Raw genomic sequence first — 14,030 nt, forward strand, 5'->3', positions numbered from 1 at the left:
ATGCTTAATACAGTAATAGCATAAAGATTTTTCTTACTTGAGCTGGGAATAGAAGCTCATGTGAAGAAGTGGTCTCAGTAGTGCATGAGGAGGGTAGCATATCTGAGAGGTTTGAACTTCAAATGATTCATTCCATGTTTACTTCCTAAAATTAATGTGAAACTAATATTATAAAATCAGTTTTATCTTCTTGAGCTCTGAACCTCTTCTTTTGACACTGATTTATAATTGCTTCCCCAAAATATCTTTCCTTGCTGAACTTGAATGTGCATTAAATTAGAAGAAGACGGGTGCACATGACATCAGTAAGGCAAATAGTTACAAGCAAAGAGAACCCACTTCTGCAAAATGAGAAGACTGAGTCAGAGGAGGAACAACAGGTGAAAGAGCCTGATAATGAGAGAGATGATTTGGCGAAACAGAAATCTCAAAGCATCCTTCCTCAGCTACAAGATGATGTGATTTTTGTCAATGCCTCTATAACAAAAGCAGATATGGAGACCTGGAAAAGACTGAAACTTTCAGGGGAGCCCAGGTATGGTTTCTGCTTGTGGGCAGGATTGGCACCCTGGGAAGCATGTTTAGCTTGCCACAATCTGCTTGTGTGCTTGTGATTTTAAACTTGAAGAATGCCTTGTCGACAACCAGTCCTTACCTATTTCAGTTTTCAGGAGGAATCCAGAAATCTCTACAGAGATGCTGTCTATCATGAAATGAAAGTGTGTCCATCATTTAGAGCACTATAGTAGTTTCACGGTCACTTTTCTTGTGGACGCTCTTGATACAATATCAGAAAGGTCCCTCTTGTCTTGTGGCTGAATTTGCTTTGAAGCTGCTTGAAGCTGAACAGCGCAGAGTTCCAAGTGGTACTGCTAATACAGTAGCAACTACGTTGCTCCTTACCAAGCTGTCTTCAGGACTTGGGGTGTTTTATACCTTGGGAGTATTACCTGAGGATCAGCATCTTTGCATTAATGTCTCTATACTATTTTGAGACCTGAGCTGATACATCAGCATAGCAGTGTACTGCAGTGCTGTGTAAATACACCAGCACTGTTTCTCACTGCAGCAGGGCTTTCAGGAGCCTCATGGTATAGTGTTTGTATGCTCTTGTTGTTAACAAAACCTCTACAAAGGGATCCAGTATAAAGCAGGTATTCTAATCTGTTTCCCTATGGAGATGGACTATAACATAGGCAGGTGATTTGTGGCTCCAGTAGGAAAGGATAACAACTCCTAGCCTTCCTGTTTAGGTGCATGCCGTTTTGCAATTAAAGATGGCTGTCTGTTCTGGCATTCTTCTAACAATGTGGTTATTGTATGTAATTTTAGCTCTAATAAATCAAAACTCAATCATTCTTTCATCCTAAAGATATTAGTAGTCTCTCCATTACTTTTGAGGTGACTTATTAAAATCAGGATTCATTCTGCTTGGTTTTGGGTATGTGAATTGCCCTTGCTAGTGCTCCCATGCCACTGTAACTCCCTCATGCCAAAGTGAGTTCTGGTTCCATACAGTTACATATAGTGCGTGGCCTGGGTTTATGTGAGCAGATAAGGAAACTGTGGCTTTGTTAGGGTGAACAACTGAATTTGGAACAGGCCATATGCTACATTCCTTGACCTCAGGAAGTGCTTCCAAGGATGTGCTCCAGACTTTTCCCCACAGATCTGCAGTATGTTTGGATTTTATATGTCATTGGGGACTCAGTATGCCACAGCTGTTTATACCTATGTCCTTGACTTTTAAAATAAAACCCCTTCAAAACCTTAGGAGCATTTAATTTGTTTTATTCTGAGGGTCTCATGTTGGGGACATTCTTTTATTCCTCATTATGACCAGTGAAGAAGATTTCAAGTGTTCCAGCAACACTCTGCCACCAACTGATACCACGGTAAAAGCAGCAGCCCAGGATGATTTTGCTGTCCGCAAAACCAGAGCAAATAAAAAGGCTGGTAGCCCCAAGCAGAAGTTTGTGCATTTTGGGCCAGTAACTGAGATTGATCAACAGAAATGGGACAAGCTCATTATTGGCAGAGCTTCATCCAAGAGCAGAACAGAAGAGGAAAGCAAGAAAGACAGTGTGGAGAGTCACTCTGGTGTTGAAAGCTCTCCTCCAACCACTGTTGTCAGTCTTGGGTTTGCTGAACACAGCGAAGTATCTGAGCCAGAAAATGAGTCCAGGTATTTGGTGTGGCTTAGGAAGTGCTACTAAGCTGTAAATGAGACCTGTTCTTGCCTGATGCTGACCTGCATGGGAGTGCACTGCAGCATAAACCTAAGAGCTGTTTATGCGCACAGCCTTGTTCAGAAGACATCTGATGTCTTCACAGTATCTTAACATGTTTAGGATTGCGCAAAACGCCGCACACAGGCCTTCTGAACACTTGCTCAAAATTTCTGATGGGCAGTGAAGTCAGTTACCACTCAGAGGGTGAGCTCTCATTCATGATCTTTCTGCTGCTTGAATTCCAGCAGCCTCGCTCTGCCTGCTTTCAGCACATTAGGAATTTGTCATTCAGCTTGCTGGCCTTACTGATCTTCAAAAAATGTTTTCAAACCTAATGGATTTACCTTCTTTTTGAAGATGGTGTACTGCTGCTCTGTGTTTCTGGCATTTGTCTGGAGAAGAATTATCTGGGTCGTTAACACATTAACAGTTCTTTCTTTGGCATTTCTTTAATCACTTAGTCTGTGGCTGCAGTAAGAATATGTAATGAATACTTTTAGCAAGCAATTCATTCAGCTACGTTTGTGTGTTTATAAAACATTGGTAAACTGAGTTAGACAACTCCTTTTCTTGCCTTTCATTTGACCTGAGAATGTTTTGTCTGTCTCATCCGTCCTCTCATTCTCATCACTAGTGAGGGTGGAGTCAAGTCAGGTACAGATGACTCTTGCAAGAGAATTCCATCACCTGTACCGGCTTCTGATGTCATCTCTGAGAAACAAACCCCATGGAGTTTGGGCAATCAGCAAGAAAGCACCAAGGAAGAATGTGACAGGAATGTACCAGATATTGAAAGAGATGATATGTTGGTTAGAAGAATGAGAACTTTCCCGAGGCGTACCGCTAGCTCCATTCCCACACATTGTCCTCCCCTGTCAGTACCTCCTCATCTGCTGCAGCAGCAGCAAGAGGAGGCTGTAGCTCGTGAGAAGGATTTGAAGACTCTGCAGGAAGGAGAAAGGTCAGAGAACAGAAGCAGATCCCTCTGAGCCTGGTTTGTGTGTGGTGTTAGCTTGGATCAGTCAGCAATGTTGTCCCATTCTTCACATGGGCTTTAAAGATGTGTTTTACTCATTCATCATGGCATGTGTTCTGTTTTGTAAAATTACTTACAAGAATGTATCCTATGAACATGAAACAGCCTGTTTTCTTTCATAATATTTAAGTGCTTCAGTTGTTAATTACTGTTCAGCATGAAAATAGTCTTTCATCTTTTGGGGGTATTTCTTTTGCAAACCATGGTGCTTTGTCTAGATTTTTATGCCAGCTTCCAAGTGAATAATTTGTCGTGTAGATTTGTATGCAATTCCCAACTTCTAACGAATCACCTACATAAGTGTGGGGTTCAACAGATTTTCCTCTTACTCCCCGTGCTGTGGCTAAAGATGCCTAGTTTGCCTAGTTGTCCATCACTCTGAACTTTGTTTTGAGTAACATTGCCTGAGCAGCCACTTGCTATACAAGCGAACATTATCATGGAACAGTGTCACTTGTCTCTCTGAGCAGTACTGTCACACAAGAAGTGAAACAAGAACAGCTTGAAATCCCTCAGCTGCAGAGTGATGGAACAGAAAGCAACATGAAATTTCCAGACCCACAAAGAGATGACATGTTAGCCAGAAGAACTGGAGCTTTTCTTAAACAACCTGGGCCCAGTGTTAAGCAGTTCCTTCCCATGCCATTTTCAAAGCAGCAGAATAAGCAGGGCACAGCTACAGAACTTGCGAAGAAAACCACGAGGTAAGAAAGTTTTTCTCTGTGCCTTTTAGCTAGCCCTGTGGGCTGTTTGTCAAGATCTCTTTATCAGGAAGATTTCTGGTGGCCCAGTAGTGGCTTTTTTCATGCTTGTTCTCGGTTCTGTGCTGATTCTTTCTGCTCAGTAGAAGGCAATAGAAGGTTTCTGTACCTTTTAGTAGAGCCATGTAGAGACTCAGACCAGAGTTCTACCAGAGGCAAAATTCTAACAGTGTGTGGAAACAGATCTATGTAGCAATTACATTTGCATTACATTTGCATTACATTTGCAAAGGTTTCTGGTTGAATATGAGGTAATCATTACAAATGTTTCCAGCTAGAAATGGATATGCTGGATGTAGTAGGTTAGATGATTTTCTATGGCTTAATTAGTGCCAGTGACTTCCTAACAGGAAATCTAGAGATCCCAAGATTCTTTCTGATAATGCTTAATGTCTTTCTAAGCACCTTTGTTCAGATGTTTGAGTCTGTGTGAGTGTTGAAGCCTTTGAAAAGAGTTATCGTTTGGTGGTTGAGCCACATGCAAGCAAGAGTGGAAAGGTTCTTACTTATCAGCCTTTTCAGAGTACATGAGGAGAAGGATATGCATGCACCTGTACAGACATGGATGAAAAACTAGCTTACAGCTCTGCCAAGGGAAAACAAACCTGTCATCTACCATAGAATTCAACAGTGGCTTAGTGTTGAAAAGACCTTAAGTTGAATATCTTGGTTAAATTATGGACTTAATACTTTAATTTTCTATGGTGTCTTGGACAGTTTATTTTCTGACTTAAAAGAATGGTACAAGCATTTGACTCTTAAAATGATGGGTTTTGCTCCTGCCTCACTTAGCTTATCCCCTGTCAGCTATTTGGGTTTGTAGGGGTTGTTTTTTGTTAATTTATAGTTATGCTTTTCATTATGTATATGTGATTTTTGAAATGTTGCTTAATACATCCCTTTGCACTACTGCCTTTGGCTCACTCAGGCCTGAAAAATGTCCACAAGTCTACACTAACAGTTCTGGAAAACCTGCAATAGAACCACTGCAAGAACAGCAGCAAGGGCAGGAGAAGGACAGTCTCCCACCTACAGGACAAGATGAGATTATTAGTACTGCCCAAGTGGGTGAAGATGGTCACAGTGAAGTCCACCTTGGTCAAACATCTAAGCTTCCAGAGGTTCCTGAGGAAAATAAAATGGAAACACTTTCATCCAAGGATGAGCGTCTGCAAATGTGAGCTTTCTGGTGTGAATCACGCAGCTTGTAGAGCCCTGTGTGCACTCTTCAGAGTTCAGATTGTGCATTGCCTGGTGTGTTTTCAATCCAGACTAAAACACTGTATGTCAGTAATACACATTTTAGAAACAAAAAGAATAGCTGTGTAATGAATTTTATTTTGATTTTTAAAAAATATTTAATTGAAAGGTAAGTGAAAGGAATATCTGATTACAGTATATATGTTGAATTGCAAGAAAAGTTTATGAAGAGGAGAGGCTAAAATGGACTCTGCTCATCGAGAGATGTTTATTCTATTTCTCTCATGATTAGAAATGTTGTAGTATTGACTTTTGCACTTGATGCTCCTTTATGATAAATCCCAGATACAAATATGTGGTTTGCATAGCTCTAAACAAGACCATCGTTTTAGTGGATGTCGCTGGTTTGTGTATTACCAGTAGCTTTTTTCAGCTATACTCCCCCACTCTGAGGAAAGAAAACCAAAACCAACTAACAAAAAAACCCAAAAAACAACAAACAACAACAAAAAACCCAAACACAAAAACAAGACTTCCAAAATAAAAAAGGGCATTCTGTGACTCACTTTCTGACTGTGATATTTGTCTCTTTCATGCTTCAGTAATAGTGGTACTAAGCACTGCTGTGGAATGTAACTGTTAAGTTTTGTCTCCATTCATTGCATGTATGGCACAATGTAAATGCTAAGACATTGTCTATTTTCAGTAACTATTTTCTCCGCACATTTTAAATCTACTTCAGCAGATTTTTATAATGTGGGGCATAAGTATGTTTAAGTATGTTTGAGGAGGGATAGGTGCTGTTCTTATGTAGTTTGACCTCAGGATGATCAGGTAAGTCTTGTTTGATGAATACATAGTCCCTGAACAGTACGGTTCTGTTTTGGTCAGCTTTACTAGTACAAGTGACAGTTGCACAATTTGTATGGGTCCAGTTGCAATTACTACTTAATGTATTTATCCACAATCTAATTTTATATTTGGTCTTGTAGATTCGGCCTCAGAACTCCTGTGTCTGATGACGCAGAGTAAGTTGTCTTGTGTTCACAAGATTCTGTTTTAAACAACTTACACTGCATGCTTTCCCATCTTTCTACTAATTTAAAATGCAGTTGATGCATCATTATTATTTTGCAGTGTTTCGGCAAATAAATTTTTCAGACAGCGCTGAAAAATGGAATGCAGTATGGCTTACATTGCAGTTAAAAATAATTTCTATATAAAAGCCCATAAAAACTAAGCATAATACTAATGTCCAGCTGTTGCTTAAAGTATTGTTTCCTCTTTTTTTCTTTTATTTTGCCTTGGTTTTCTTCTGAATTTCCATTGCCTCTAATCAGCTACAGGTAAAGAGAGCTGGGTTAAATCTGGGTGTTGAAGGAAAAAATGAAGTATGAGGAGGAACAGGAAGAAATAAAGAAATCCAAAAACAAAATAATGTCATCGTGATCTTCAGAATAATTACCATGAAAATGCATCTTTAGCTGAGCCTTTATTCTCCTTTAAAAACTTTATATTCAATCCCTTCTAGGTTAGGTTTAATTTAATAATGTACTAAATTTCAATTTTTAAGCTCTTCACCTCAACACTTTACTTTTCATAGAAGGAGTAGAACTGACATTTATTACACTTAAAAATTTTAATTGTTCATGTATGCATACAAACTTCAGTAGAGAATAGTAGGCAATGTCATTTAGAAAGCTCTTTGGAAGTATTAGCTATTTAGAAGAGAAATAGTTGGGAACTACCCACATAGTAACACCCTTAATATCCTTCTGTTCACAGAAATGCACATGACCTTCTCTGCCTCCCAGATTAAATCCCAAAATAGAAACAGTATGGAGAGTTGTAGGGGTTTTATAATGAGTATACACAGAGACTAATATGCAATTTTTCACCCTTTGCTCTAATGATAAAGCTTAGAATCATGGACTGAGTGTTCTTTACAAGTTCTGTAGTAGCTTTATGCTGTATAGAGCCTGTGTCCTCTGACTACAGAGTAAACATGATCATTTTCAAGCAGCAGGAATCTGTCCAGTCAAAGGAAGGGATGAAGTAAAAAGAGCAATATAACATAGAAGTGCTATACTTAACAATGGGGATGTTCCTGCCATTTCAGAAGGCCTACATATAGGATTGATTTTTCATCTTTGCATGTCTGTATTAAATGCAAACATGAGAGAAGGTACATGGAGACACCTCCAAAGAGGCGTTGCAATGGGCTTGGTGGTGTAACGTGAGAGTAGCAAAGATTGATAAATCATACTGCTTATTCCATATTGATTCTGATCTTGTTTTAAAAGGCAAAGCAATTAATGTTCAAACCTCACTGTCATCCTTTCCAGATGTGCCACAGTTTACAGAGCAACTATTTTCCTGAACTGTCTTTTAAGTTCTTATAAAAGTAAGATTGTGTTTTTCCTTTTGAAGACAAAGTATTTATGAAGACTGTAATAAAACTTGACTCTCAAGTAGGAAAAATAAATTGAACTGACATTCAAAATACTTCCAAAATGTTTGTCACATCTCCATTGAAAACTGTAACTTGAATTCAGTCTTAGACTAGATGCTCTTTATTCCAGCAGCAGAACTAGGAACTCTTTTATTAGACTGACAACGTTCCCTGGGCTGGTTAGGGGAAAACTAGATATTGTCATCAGTCCTGGTCTGTCTCAGCATCCAGAAAAGGCAATACTTAGTGTATTGCTGCTGATCAAGCCCATTCCTATCTCCTGAAGAGAGAGAATTCTGGTGGTACCGTGGTAGTCCAGTGTGAGTTTAGGCTCATAGTGGGCTGAGATTTTTGAGTATTTCTTTACCAGAGTCTGATTCTTGAGCCAGTCTGTCCCTTTTTATATTTTGTTGGGGTTTCTTAAGTCTTAGTATGATTGTACAATGGTAATGCAGCCACATAAATAAATGCCTTACGTAAGGATTGTTAACATATTCTCATAAAAGGGTTTTTATTTTTTCTCTCACTTTTAAATTAATTAATCTAAACACTGAAGTCCTTGAGAACTTTTTTTAATCCAAAATTTATCTAGACCTGTTAAAGAAATTTCTGCATGATATCGCTGACAAGAACAACTGTAATTTGTGGTAATAAAGCAGTGTAACTTGAAAATCCCAACATCCCAAATACGCTGTTTTTCTGCACAGTGCTTTTCCCCAGATGATTGTTAAAACAGCAGGTCTGGTACACTGGTCAGCCGAAGGGCCCTCTTGCTTCAGGACAGAGTTTGTATGCAATCTCCAGAGCTGTGCTAATGGCAGAAAGTTAATGAACTTGAATTTGGTGCAGTTACATATTCCCTGTCTACTTGTGTGCTATTTGCCTGCTGGCCCAGCATGTGGTTGAAGGAAGGAGTAAATTTGGTTCTGGTCATGGAGATGTTAGTGATTGTCTGGAGCCATTTGTAGATTATAGAAGACAGAAATAGGATGAAATTATGTGGGACTCATGGTGAAAAGTCTCTTTTGATAGAAGCTCAGAGTTTTGGCCTCTTTGATTCTTTTCTAAGAATGAACTTGTCAGGCAGAGAAGATGATGTAGACCTTTCAGTTGGCCTTGTCTGTGTACTCAGGAAAGGAGGTTTTTCTCCTTAATGATTGCTCCATGCTGGTCAGAGCAGAGCACAGTGCTTTGAGATGGGACTCCTTCAGATTGCTGTCTCAGGAAGATACTGTTGTGGAATAACATGTTGCTGCAGAGTTGATGTTTGAACCTACCCAGTTGCTGATCCATGGCAATGAAGGCCCAGCAGCAGGAGATGACAGCTGGAGTAGGAGGTGCATCTGGGGTTGTAGTGTATAGTTTGACTCCTAGCCAAGGCTAAAGCCTTTTCCAGAGAACCTTTTTTACTGCATTGTTAATAGTCATAAAACCTGTTGCTGTCTTTGTGCACGCTGTGAGACCTGCATGAATTCAGGGAACATACATTAGACTTACATTCGGAAATCCAGGTACTCCTGCTAGAAAGGCAAGATTCCTCCATCCCAAATGGCACAGAGTGAGTACTCATGCACTCTACTAGGACTAGTCACCACCATTTCAGGTCTTATGTTTTCTCCTACTGCGTATGAATGAAAAATTGTTTGACATGAGGAAAGAGTACAAGAGAGGAGCTACACAATCAGTTTGACCCAGAAGGCACAAGGTGGCAAATAATGAACATTAAAGGCTTTCTTAGTGTGAGTTTCAAAAGCTCTGAAACTGGAATAAACCCTATAAGAGTGACTTTATTGCAAGTTATGCATCTCCCAACCTACCTCACCAGTCTGCCAAATATGACTCATATGTGTAAGTTTTAAAAAACAACAACGCTTGCCATCTCTTTAGATTCTTTTATTTAGGAGTGTTCCAATCCAATCCTGAACAATGCAACTGTTAAACTACCCACAGAAAAACCCAAATTAGTGTACCCTTCAGCACTTTGTTTAAGGGGTGAAGCACAGTATTATGTTAACTTCACTGTTCATGCTTAAAGGCAATAGGATGTTGATTCTGTCCTTCATTTCTGAGTAAATACCTACTTACCAAGATGGAATCTGTGCATGTCCTTTTCCATACACTGTCCAGACCTTTCAAGTTTTTCCTTGAGAGTGGCATTCCTGTCTTTGCTTGCCTGAATACAAATGCTGGCTCATAAATATATGCACGGCTTTCCGTGACCATTCACTTTGATTACTGTGGACACAGTTGCCCACAATTTTATCTTCATTGGGTGCTTCTCCTGCTAGTTGGCTCATTGGCTCATGTAAAGCTGCAGGTGATCGTTTGAGGACTGCTGTGAAATCACTTCATGTGGAACTGCATGGCTTTCTTTTAAGTTTTTTTTTGCTTTGAATGGCACAACTGAGGTCATGTTTCACTAATAATAGGTAGCAGAGGTGGAGTAGTAAGCACCTTATCTTTGTGTGAAGATCTTTATATAATATAAAGGGATGCATAATATCAAACCATAACCTTTTTTTTCCTTTAACTCTCCAAAGGTCAGAGACATAAATAGAAAAAAACTTTTTTTTGTCCTGGACGTCATCTTTTCCTTGTTATTAATAAGTTGGTGCTGGTAGCATTGGATTTCTTCAAGGCAGGAAGGGGAGGACAGGGGAGGGGAGGAAGTACCATGCAGTTTGAGCTGAGTGTACTTCTCTGGGCAGGCTCCCCGTGGCTTTGTAGCAATAGCATTTAGCTAGCCATGCTGCCCCTGATATACTTCTCAAGCCTTCTTTTACCCAGAAATGGAAACTTTCGTCTGTGGTGTTAATCAGAGTGATCTTGAAAACCCATTGGGCACAAATCTGCAGAAAGTAAAATGTTCTGAATGATAGAATGATTTTAATAAGAGCTGTTGATGGAAGTGTAAAGTTACTAGTGCTTCTTAGTGAGAGACAAAGTTGCAGTCAGCTAACAAAATCAAAAGTTGAGGAGTGTAATAATGCCTGAAGTACTATGTGGGAGTCATAGGGATCCTAACGAGCCCTTGTAGAGGACTGCTGCTTTTGGGAGCTTTGTAACGAAGCAGGTGTCTGATTTTGCTGTAGCACCCTCATGTGGCTTGAGCTCTTACAAGCTGAAGGAATATAAGCCTCTAAATAAGACTGGGCTTGTTGTTATTTCCCCCTTGTTTAGGAGTGTGAGTATGTTTGACATGAGATGTGAAGAAGAAGCTGTGGCTCAGCCTCATAGCAAAGCTCGCCATGAGAAGCTGCAGAACATACACAACCAGCTGAAAGAGGATGAGACCAGATGGCAAGATGTGAGTATATGACATTGTCTGCAATGCTGGCAGGCACTGAGGCCAGCCAGCTAGGCAAAAACAGGACAACCTGCTAAATCTGCAGTTGCTGTCACGTGCTTAAAATAATCAGGAGAGCTTTTTTTTCCTCAGTGGATTGTTGCTAAAAGAATAGAAGTTCATAATTTGATGTAAATCAAAGAATACAAGATCTTCCGGTCCCTCTGCCTCTTCACGAGGTATTTTGCTTTATTAAAAAAATGTAAAGAAACTGTGATTAGATAAAAAAATGGAAGAACAACTTCTAACTGCTGACTTCTCTAACTTTTCTAATTAGTCAATGTCCAAAGTGACAACATACAAGACTAAGTAGGACAGGGAATAAATGGGTTGAACTTGTCTTTAATAAATTCGTATAGATACAGAAAATGTTAATGTTTTCCATCTCCTCCAAGCAAACAAATGGCATTTCATGTTAGCTACACCCTGCTTGGTTTACAAGGCCTTTCCAAACCCTCTTTCCTTGATGTGTTTTGTTAAGCTGTCCTGGCATTTGCCATTGTCTGCAGCAAAATAGCAAGGAGAGAAAAACATGATATGCAGGTAAGTTAGTACCAGGAGTTTTAGTTTAAATTCTTTTCATTTCCTAAAGACTGATTTTAAATGAGGAATCTGGGTCATTTTTTTAGTTTAAAAAACCCCAAAACACAGTAAAACACATCTCTTCAGGTATGGTAGTTTCTCATTACAAGGAAAGCTTCTGTGAAACACCTCAGAGAGGTTTTTGGTAGAAAATTCAAGGAAAAGTAAAAAAACCAATTGTATATACAGCTAAGAAGTGACTTTCTGTAGTAGAACAATGAAGGACTTTAGCTGAAAGGTCTTTATGTGTGGGAAGCCGTAATTTCCCAGCAGAGATAAGAATAAATCCAAAGGTATTCAAGAAGTTTGAGAATTCTCTGCTGTTGAATTGAAAATCCTCTGAGCTAAAGTTCGTACATTTTCCAGGCCCTCAGCACCTTCTACCATGAACTAAAAGTTCTGAAGAGGTACTAAAAATTACTTTATTGGAATGTCCTTGGCATTCTGAAGGCTTTATAGAGACTTATTTCATGGTCTGATACTTTTATATGCCCATGCTGTAAATTTGCCAACAATTAACAGTTTCAAGGCTTTTTAAAACTATTGTTATTCTAAAGCATCAGAACTGGAAAAGATAAACATGTCTCTATTTTAATTATGAAAAGAGGAGGAGGGCTTATGTTAGAAAATTTGCTAATGAAAAACTAATTTTCAAACAATAAGCAATAGTGGAAGTAGGTGAATAAAGAAATGCTTTGGTACTTCAATGAGGATAATTAGTAGCTGAGGAAAATGAAAGGCCGATGTTTCATGAAGGGCATTATAGACTGATATATGTAGGTCATGTGAAGAAGTACTTTAATGAGCATTCCCTTAAGTGTAACATCAATAATTTGTGGGTTTAAACTAAATTAAAAGTGACAATGTTTTTTCCTGATTTTAATAAAATAAGTTATACTTGCAGTACCTTCTGCTGCTTACCAATAAAAATGCAATTAAAATATTTGGGAAACCGTGTAATTAATGAAATAGCCTTTGAATTGAGTATGTGTTATGAATATATGGGTTTTATTAAAACCAAAATTTGTTAGAGTGCATGAAATATAATCTGTATACTAATCTCCTGATGTTGAAAAGTTAATGACAGATGTTCTCTTACAGTTTCCTACGAAGTTATTTTTCTTTGCAGAAGTTCTGTAGTGGTTACTTTTCTGTGTGAAATTTTGTTCCTTTACTACTAGTTGGCTGCAAAGAAATTTTACAGTTTAGGAAACTTCTTTACTATAATTCTTGTACTGTGAAAAAGATATTGCTTCTGTATCCTCCAGGATTTGTGAATTCATAAAAGATGCAAGAGAACACAGGGGCCCATAACAGGTACCTCCTGTGACTCTCTGGTTTAGTGTCAGGCTAATTTTTCAGGAAAGGCAGAGAACCGGATTCAGTCAATCTGCACAATTTCAGGCAGGCAGATTCTAGAAAGACTGAGATTGTTACTTCAGCAAGGGCATCTCTGTATAGCTTGGGTGTAAAGCTATGGGATACAAACCATAGGCTTTTTACTCAGTCATCGCTCACATCTGGATCCAAAATACTGTAGGGTAGCCATGACAAAGAATTTAAATTTGGATGCTGCACTGGATTTTTCTACCAAAAAAACCCAACATCATGGATCAACCATACTTGCATATAGCTGACTGATAGCATGGGCAAAGTATGGAACTATCAGCTCTCCAAGGCAAACTATCAGTGCAGCTGTAGCTCATGATAAAACAACATCCATTCTTCCCATGAACCCCTGCTTCCCATATATCTGATATATTCAAATTCTTCACCAAACATAATTTTTTTACTTAATCTTTCTGGGGAGTTGGATTTTGTCCCTAGTGTTAGCCCAAGTGAAAATGAGTGTCCTGACCGGTCCTTTTAGGCCAAATTTCCTGCCAAAAGGAAAGTAAGCAGTGAAGCTATGAAATCCTTACTGTATCCTGCTGGTAGCAGGAAATTCAGTCAGGGAACATCTTCATTTATGGCATGATCTCCTTTTGCCATTGAAATAAACAATGCTGCCTGCAGGTGATGGGAGCCTAGTCCACAGGCAAGAACAAGCATTGCAACTGGCTCACTGGGTTCATTGTTATCTGTGGCCACTTTTTAGTTATTTGCAACTCTGCATTCAGGTGCCTTCCTTCTCTCACAGGACCTGGCTCGGTGGAAGAGTCGTCGAAGGAGCGCTTCACAGGATCTGATAAAAAAGGAAGCTGAGAGAAAGAAAATGGAGAGGTTATTGGCTGGAGATGGAACGAACGAGCGCAGAAAAAGCATCAAAACCTACCGAGAAATTGTGGAGGAGAAGTACGCTGTTTTCCTGGAGTGTAGTGTCATGTCTGAAAGTGCTGTGTGCTCCATAGGTGATAAGTAACTGTGGGCAGCCATGCCTGCAAGCCTGAGAGAGGGAGAGGGGAGGATGTTGATGGAGCAG

The 14,030-nt window shown here is 39.3% G+C and overlaps 1 protein-coding gene across 7 annotated transcripts in view; it reads left to right on the forward strand.

Annotated features, from left to right (window-relative positions):
- LIMCH1 (LIM and calponin homology domains 1) overlaps positions 1–14,030 on the forward strand; it is a 183,539-nt gene that overhangs the window by 131,618 nt on the left and 37,891 nt on the right. For all 7 annotated transcript variants that reach the window (XM_048302791.1, XM_048302795.1, XM_048302792.1 and 4 more), the window contains 8 exons: positions 281–535; positions 1,844–2,185; positions 2,866–3,192; positions 3,738–3,971; positions 4,957–5,205; positions 6,221–6,256; positions 10,861–10,987; positions 13,749–13,903. In XM_048302791.1, coding sequence (XP_048158748.1) covers positions 281–535; positions 1,844–2,185; positions 2,866–3,192; positions 3,738–3,971; positions 4,957–5,205; positions 6,221–6,256; positions 10,861–10,987; positions 13,749–13,903 — 1,725 coding nt within the window. The remainder of the gene's footprint in view (positions 1–280; positions 536–1,843; positions 2,186–2,865; positions 3,193–3,737; positions 3,972–4,956; positions 5,206–6,220; positions 6,257–10,860; positions 10,988–13,748; positions 13,904–14,030) is intronic.

This window comes from Corvus hawaiiensis, chromosome 5, assembly GCF_020740725.1.
Source record: "Corvus hawaiiensis isolate bCorHaw1 chromosome 5, bCorHaw1.pri.cur, whole genome shotgun sequence".
NCBI classification, from domain to species: Eukaryota; Metazoa; Chordata; class Aves; order Passeriformes; family Corvidae; genus Corvus; species Corvus hawaiiensis.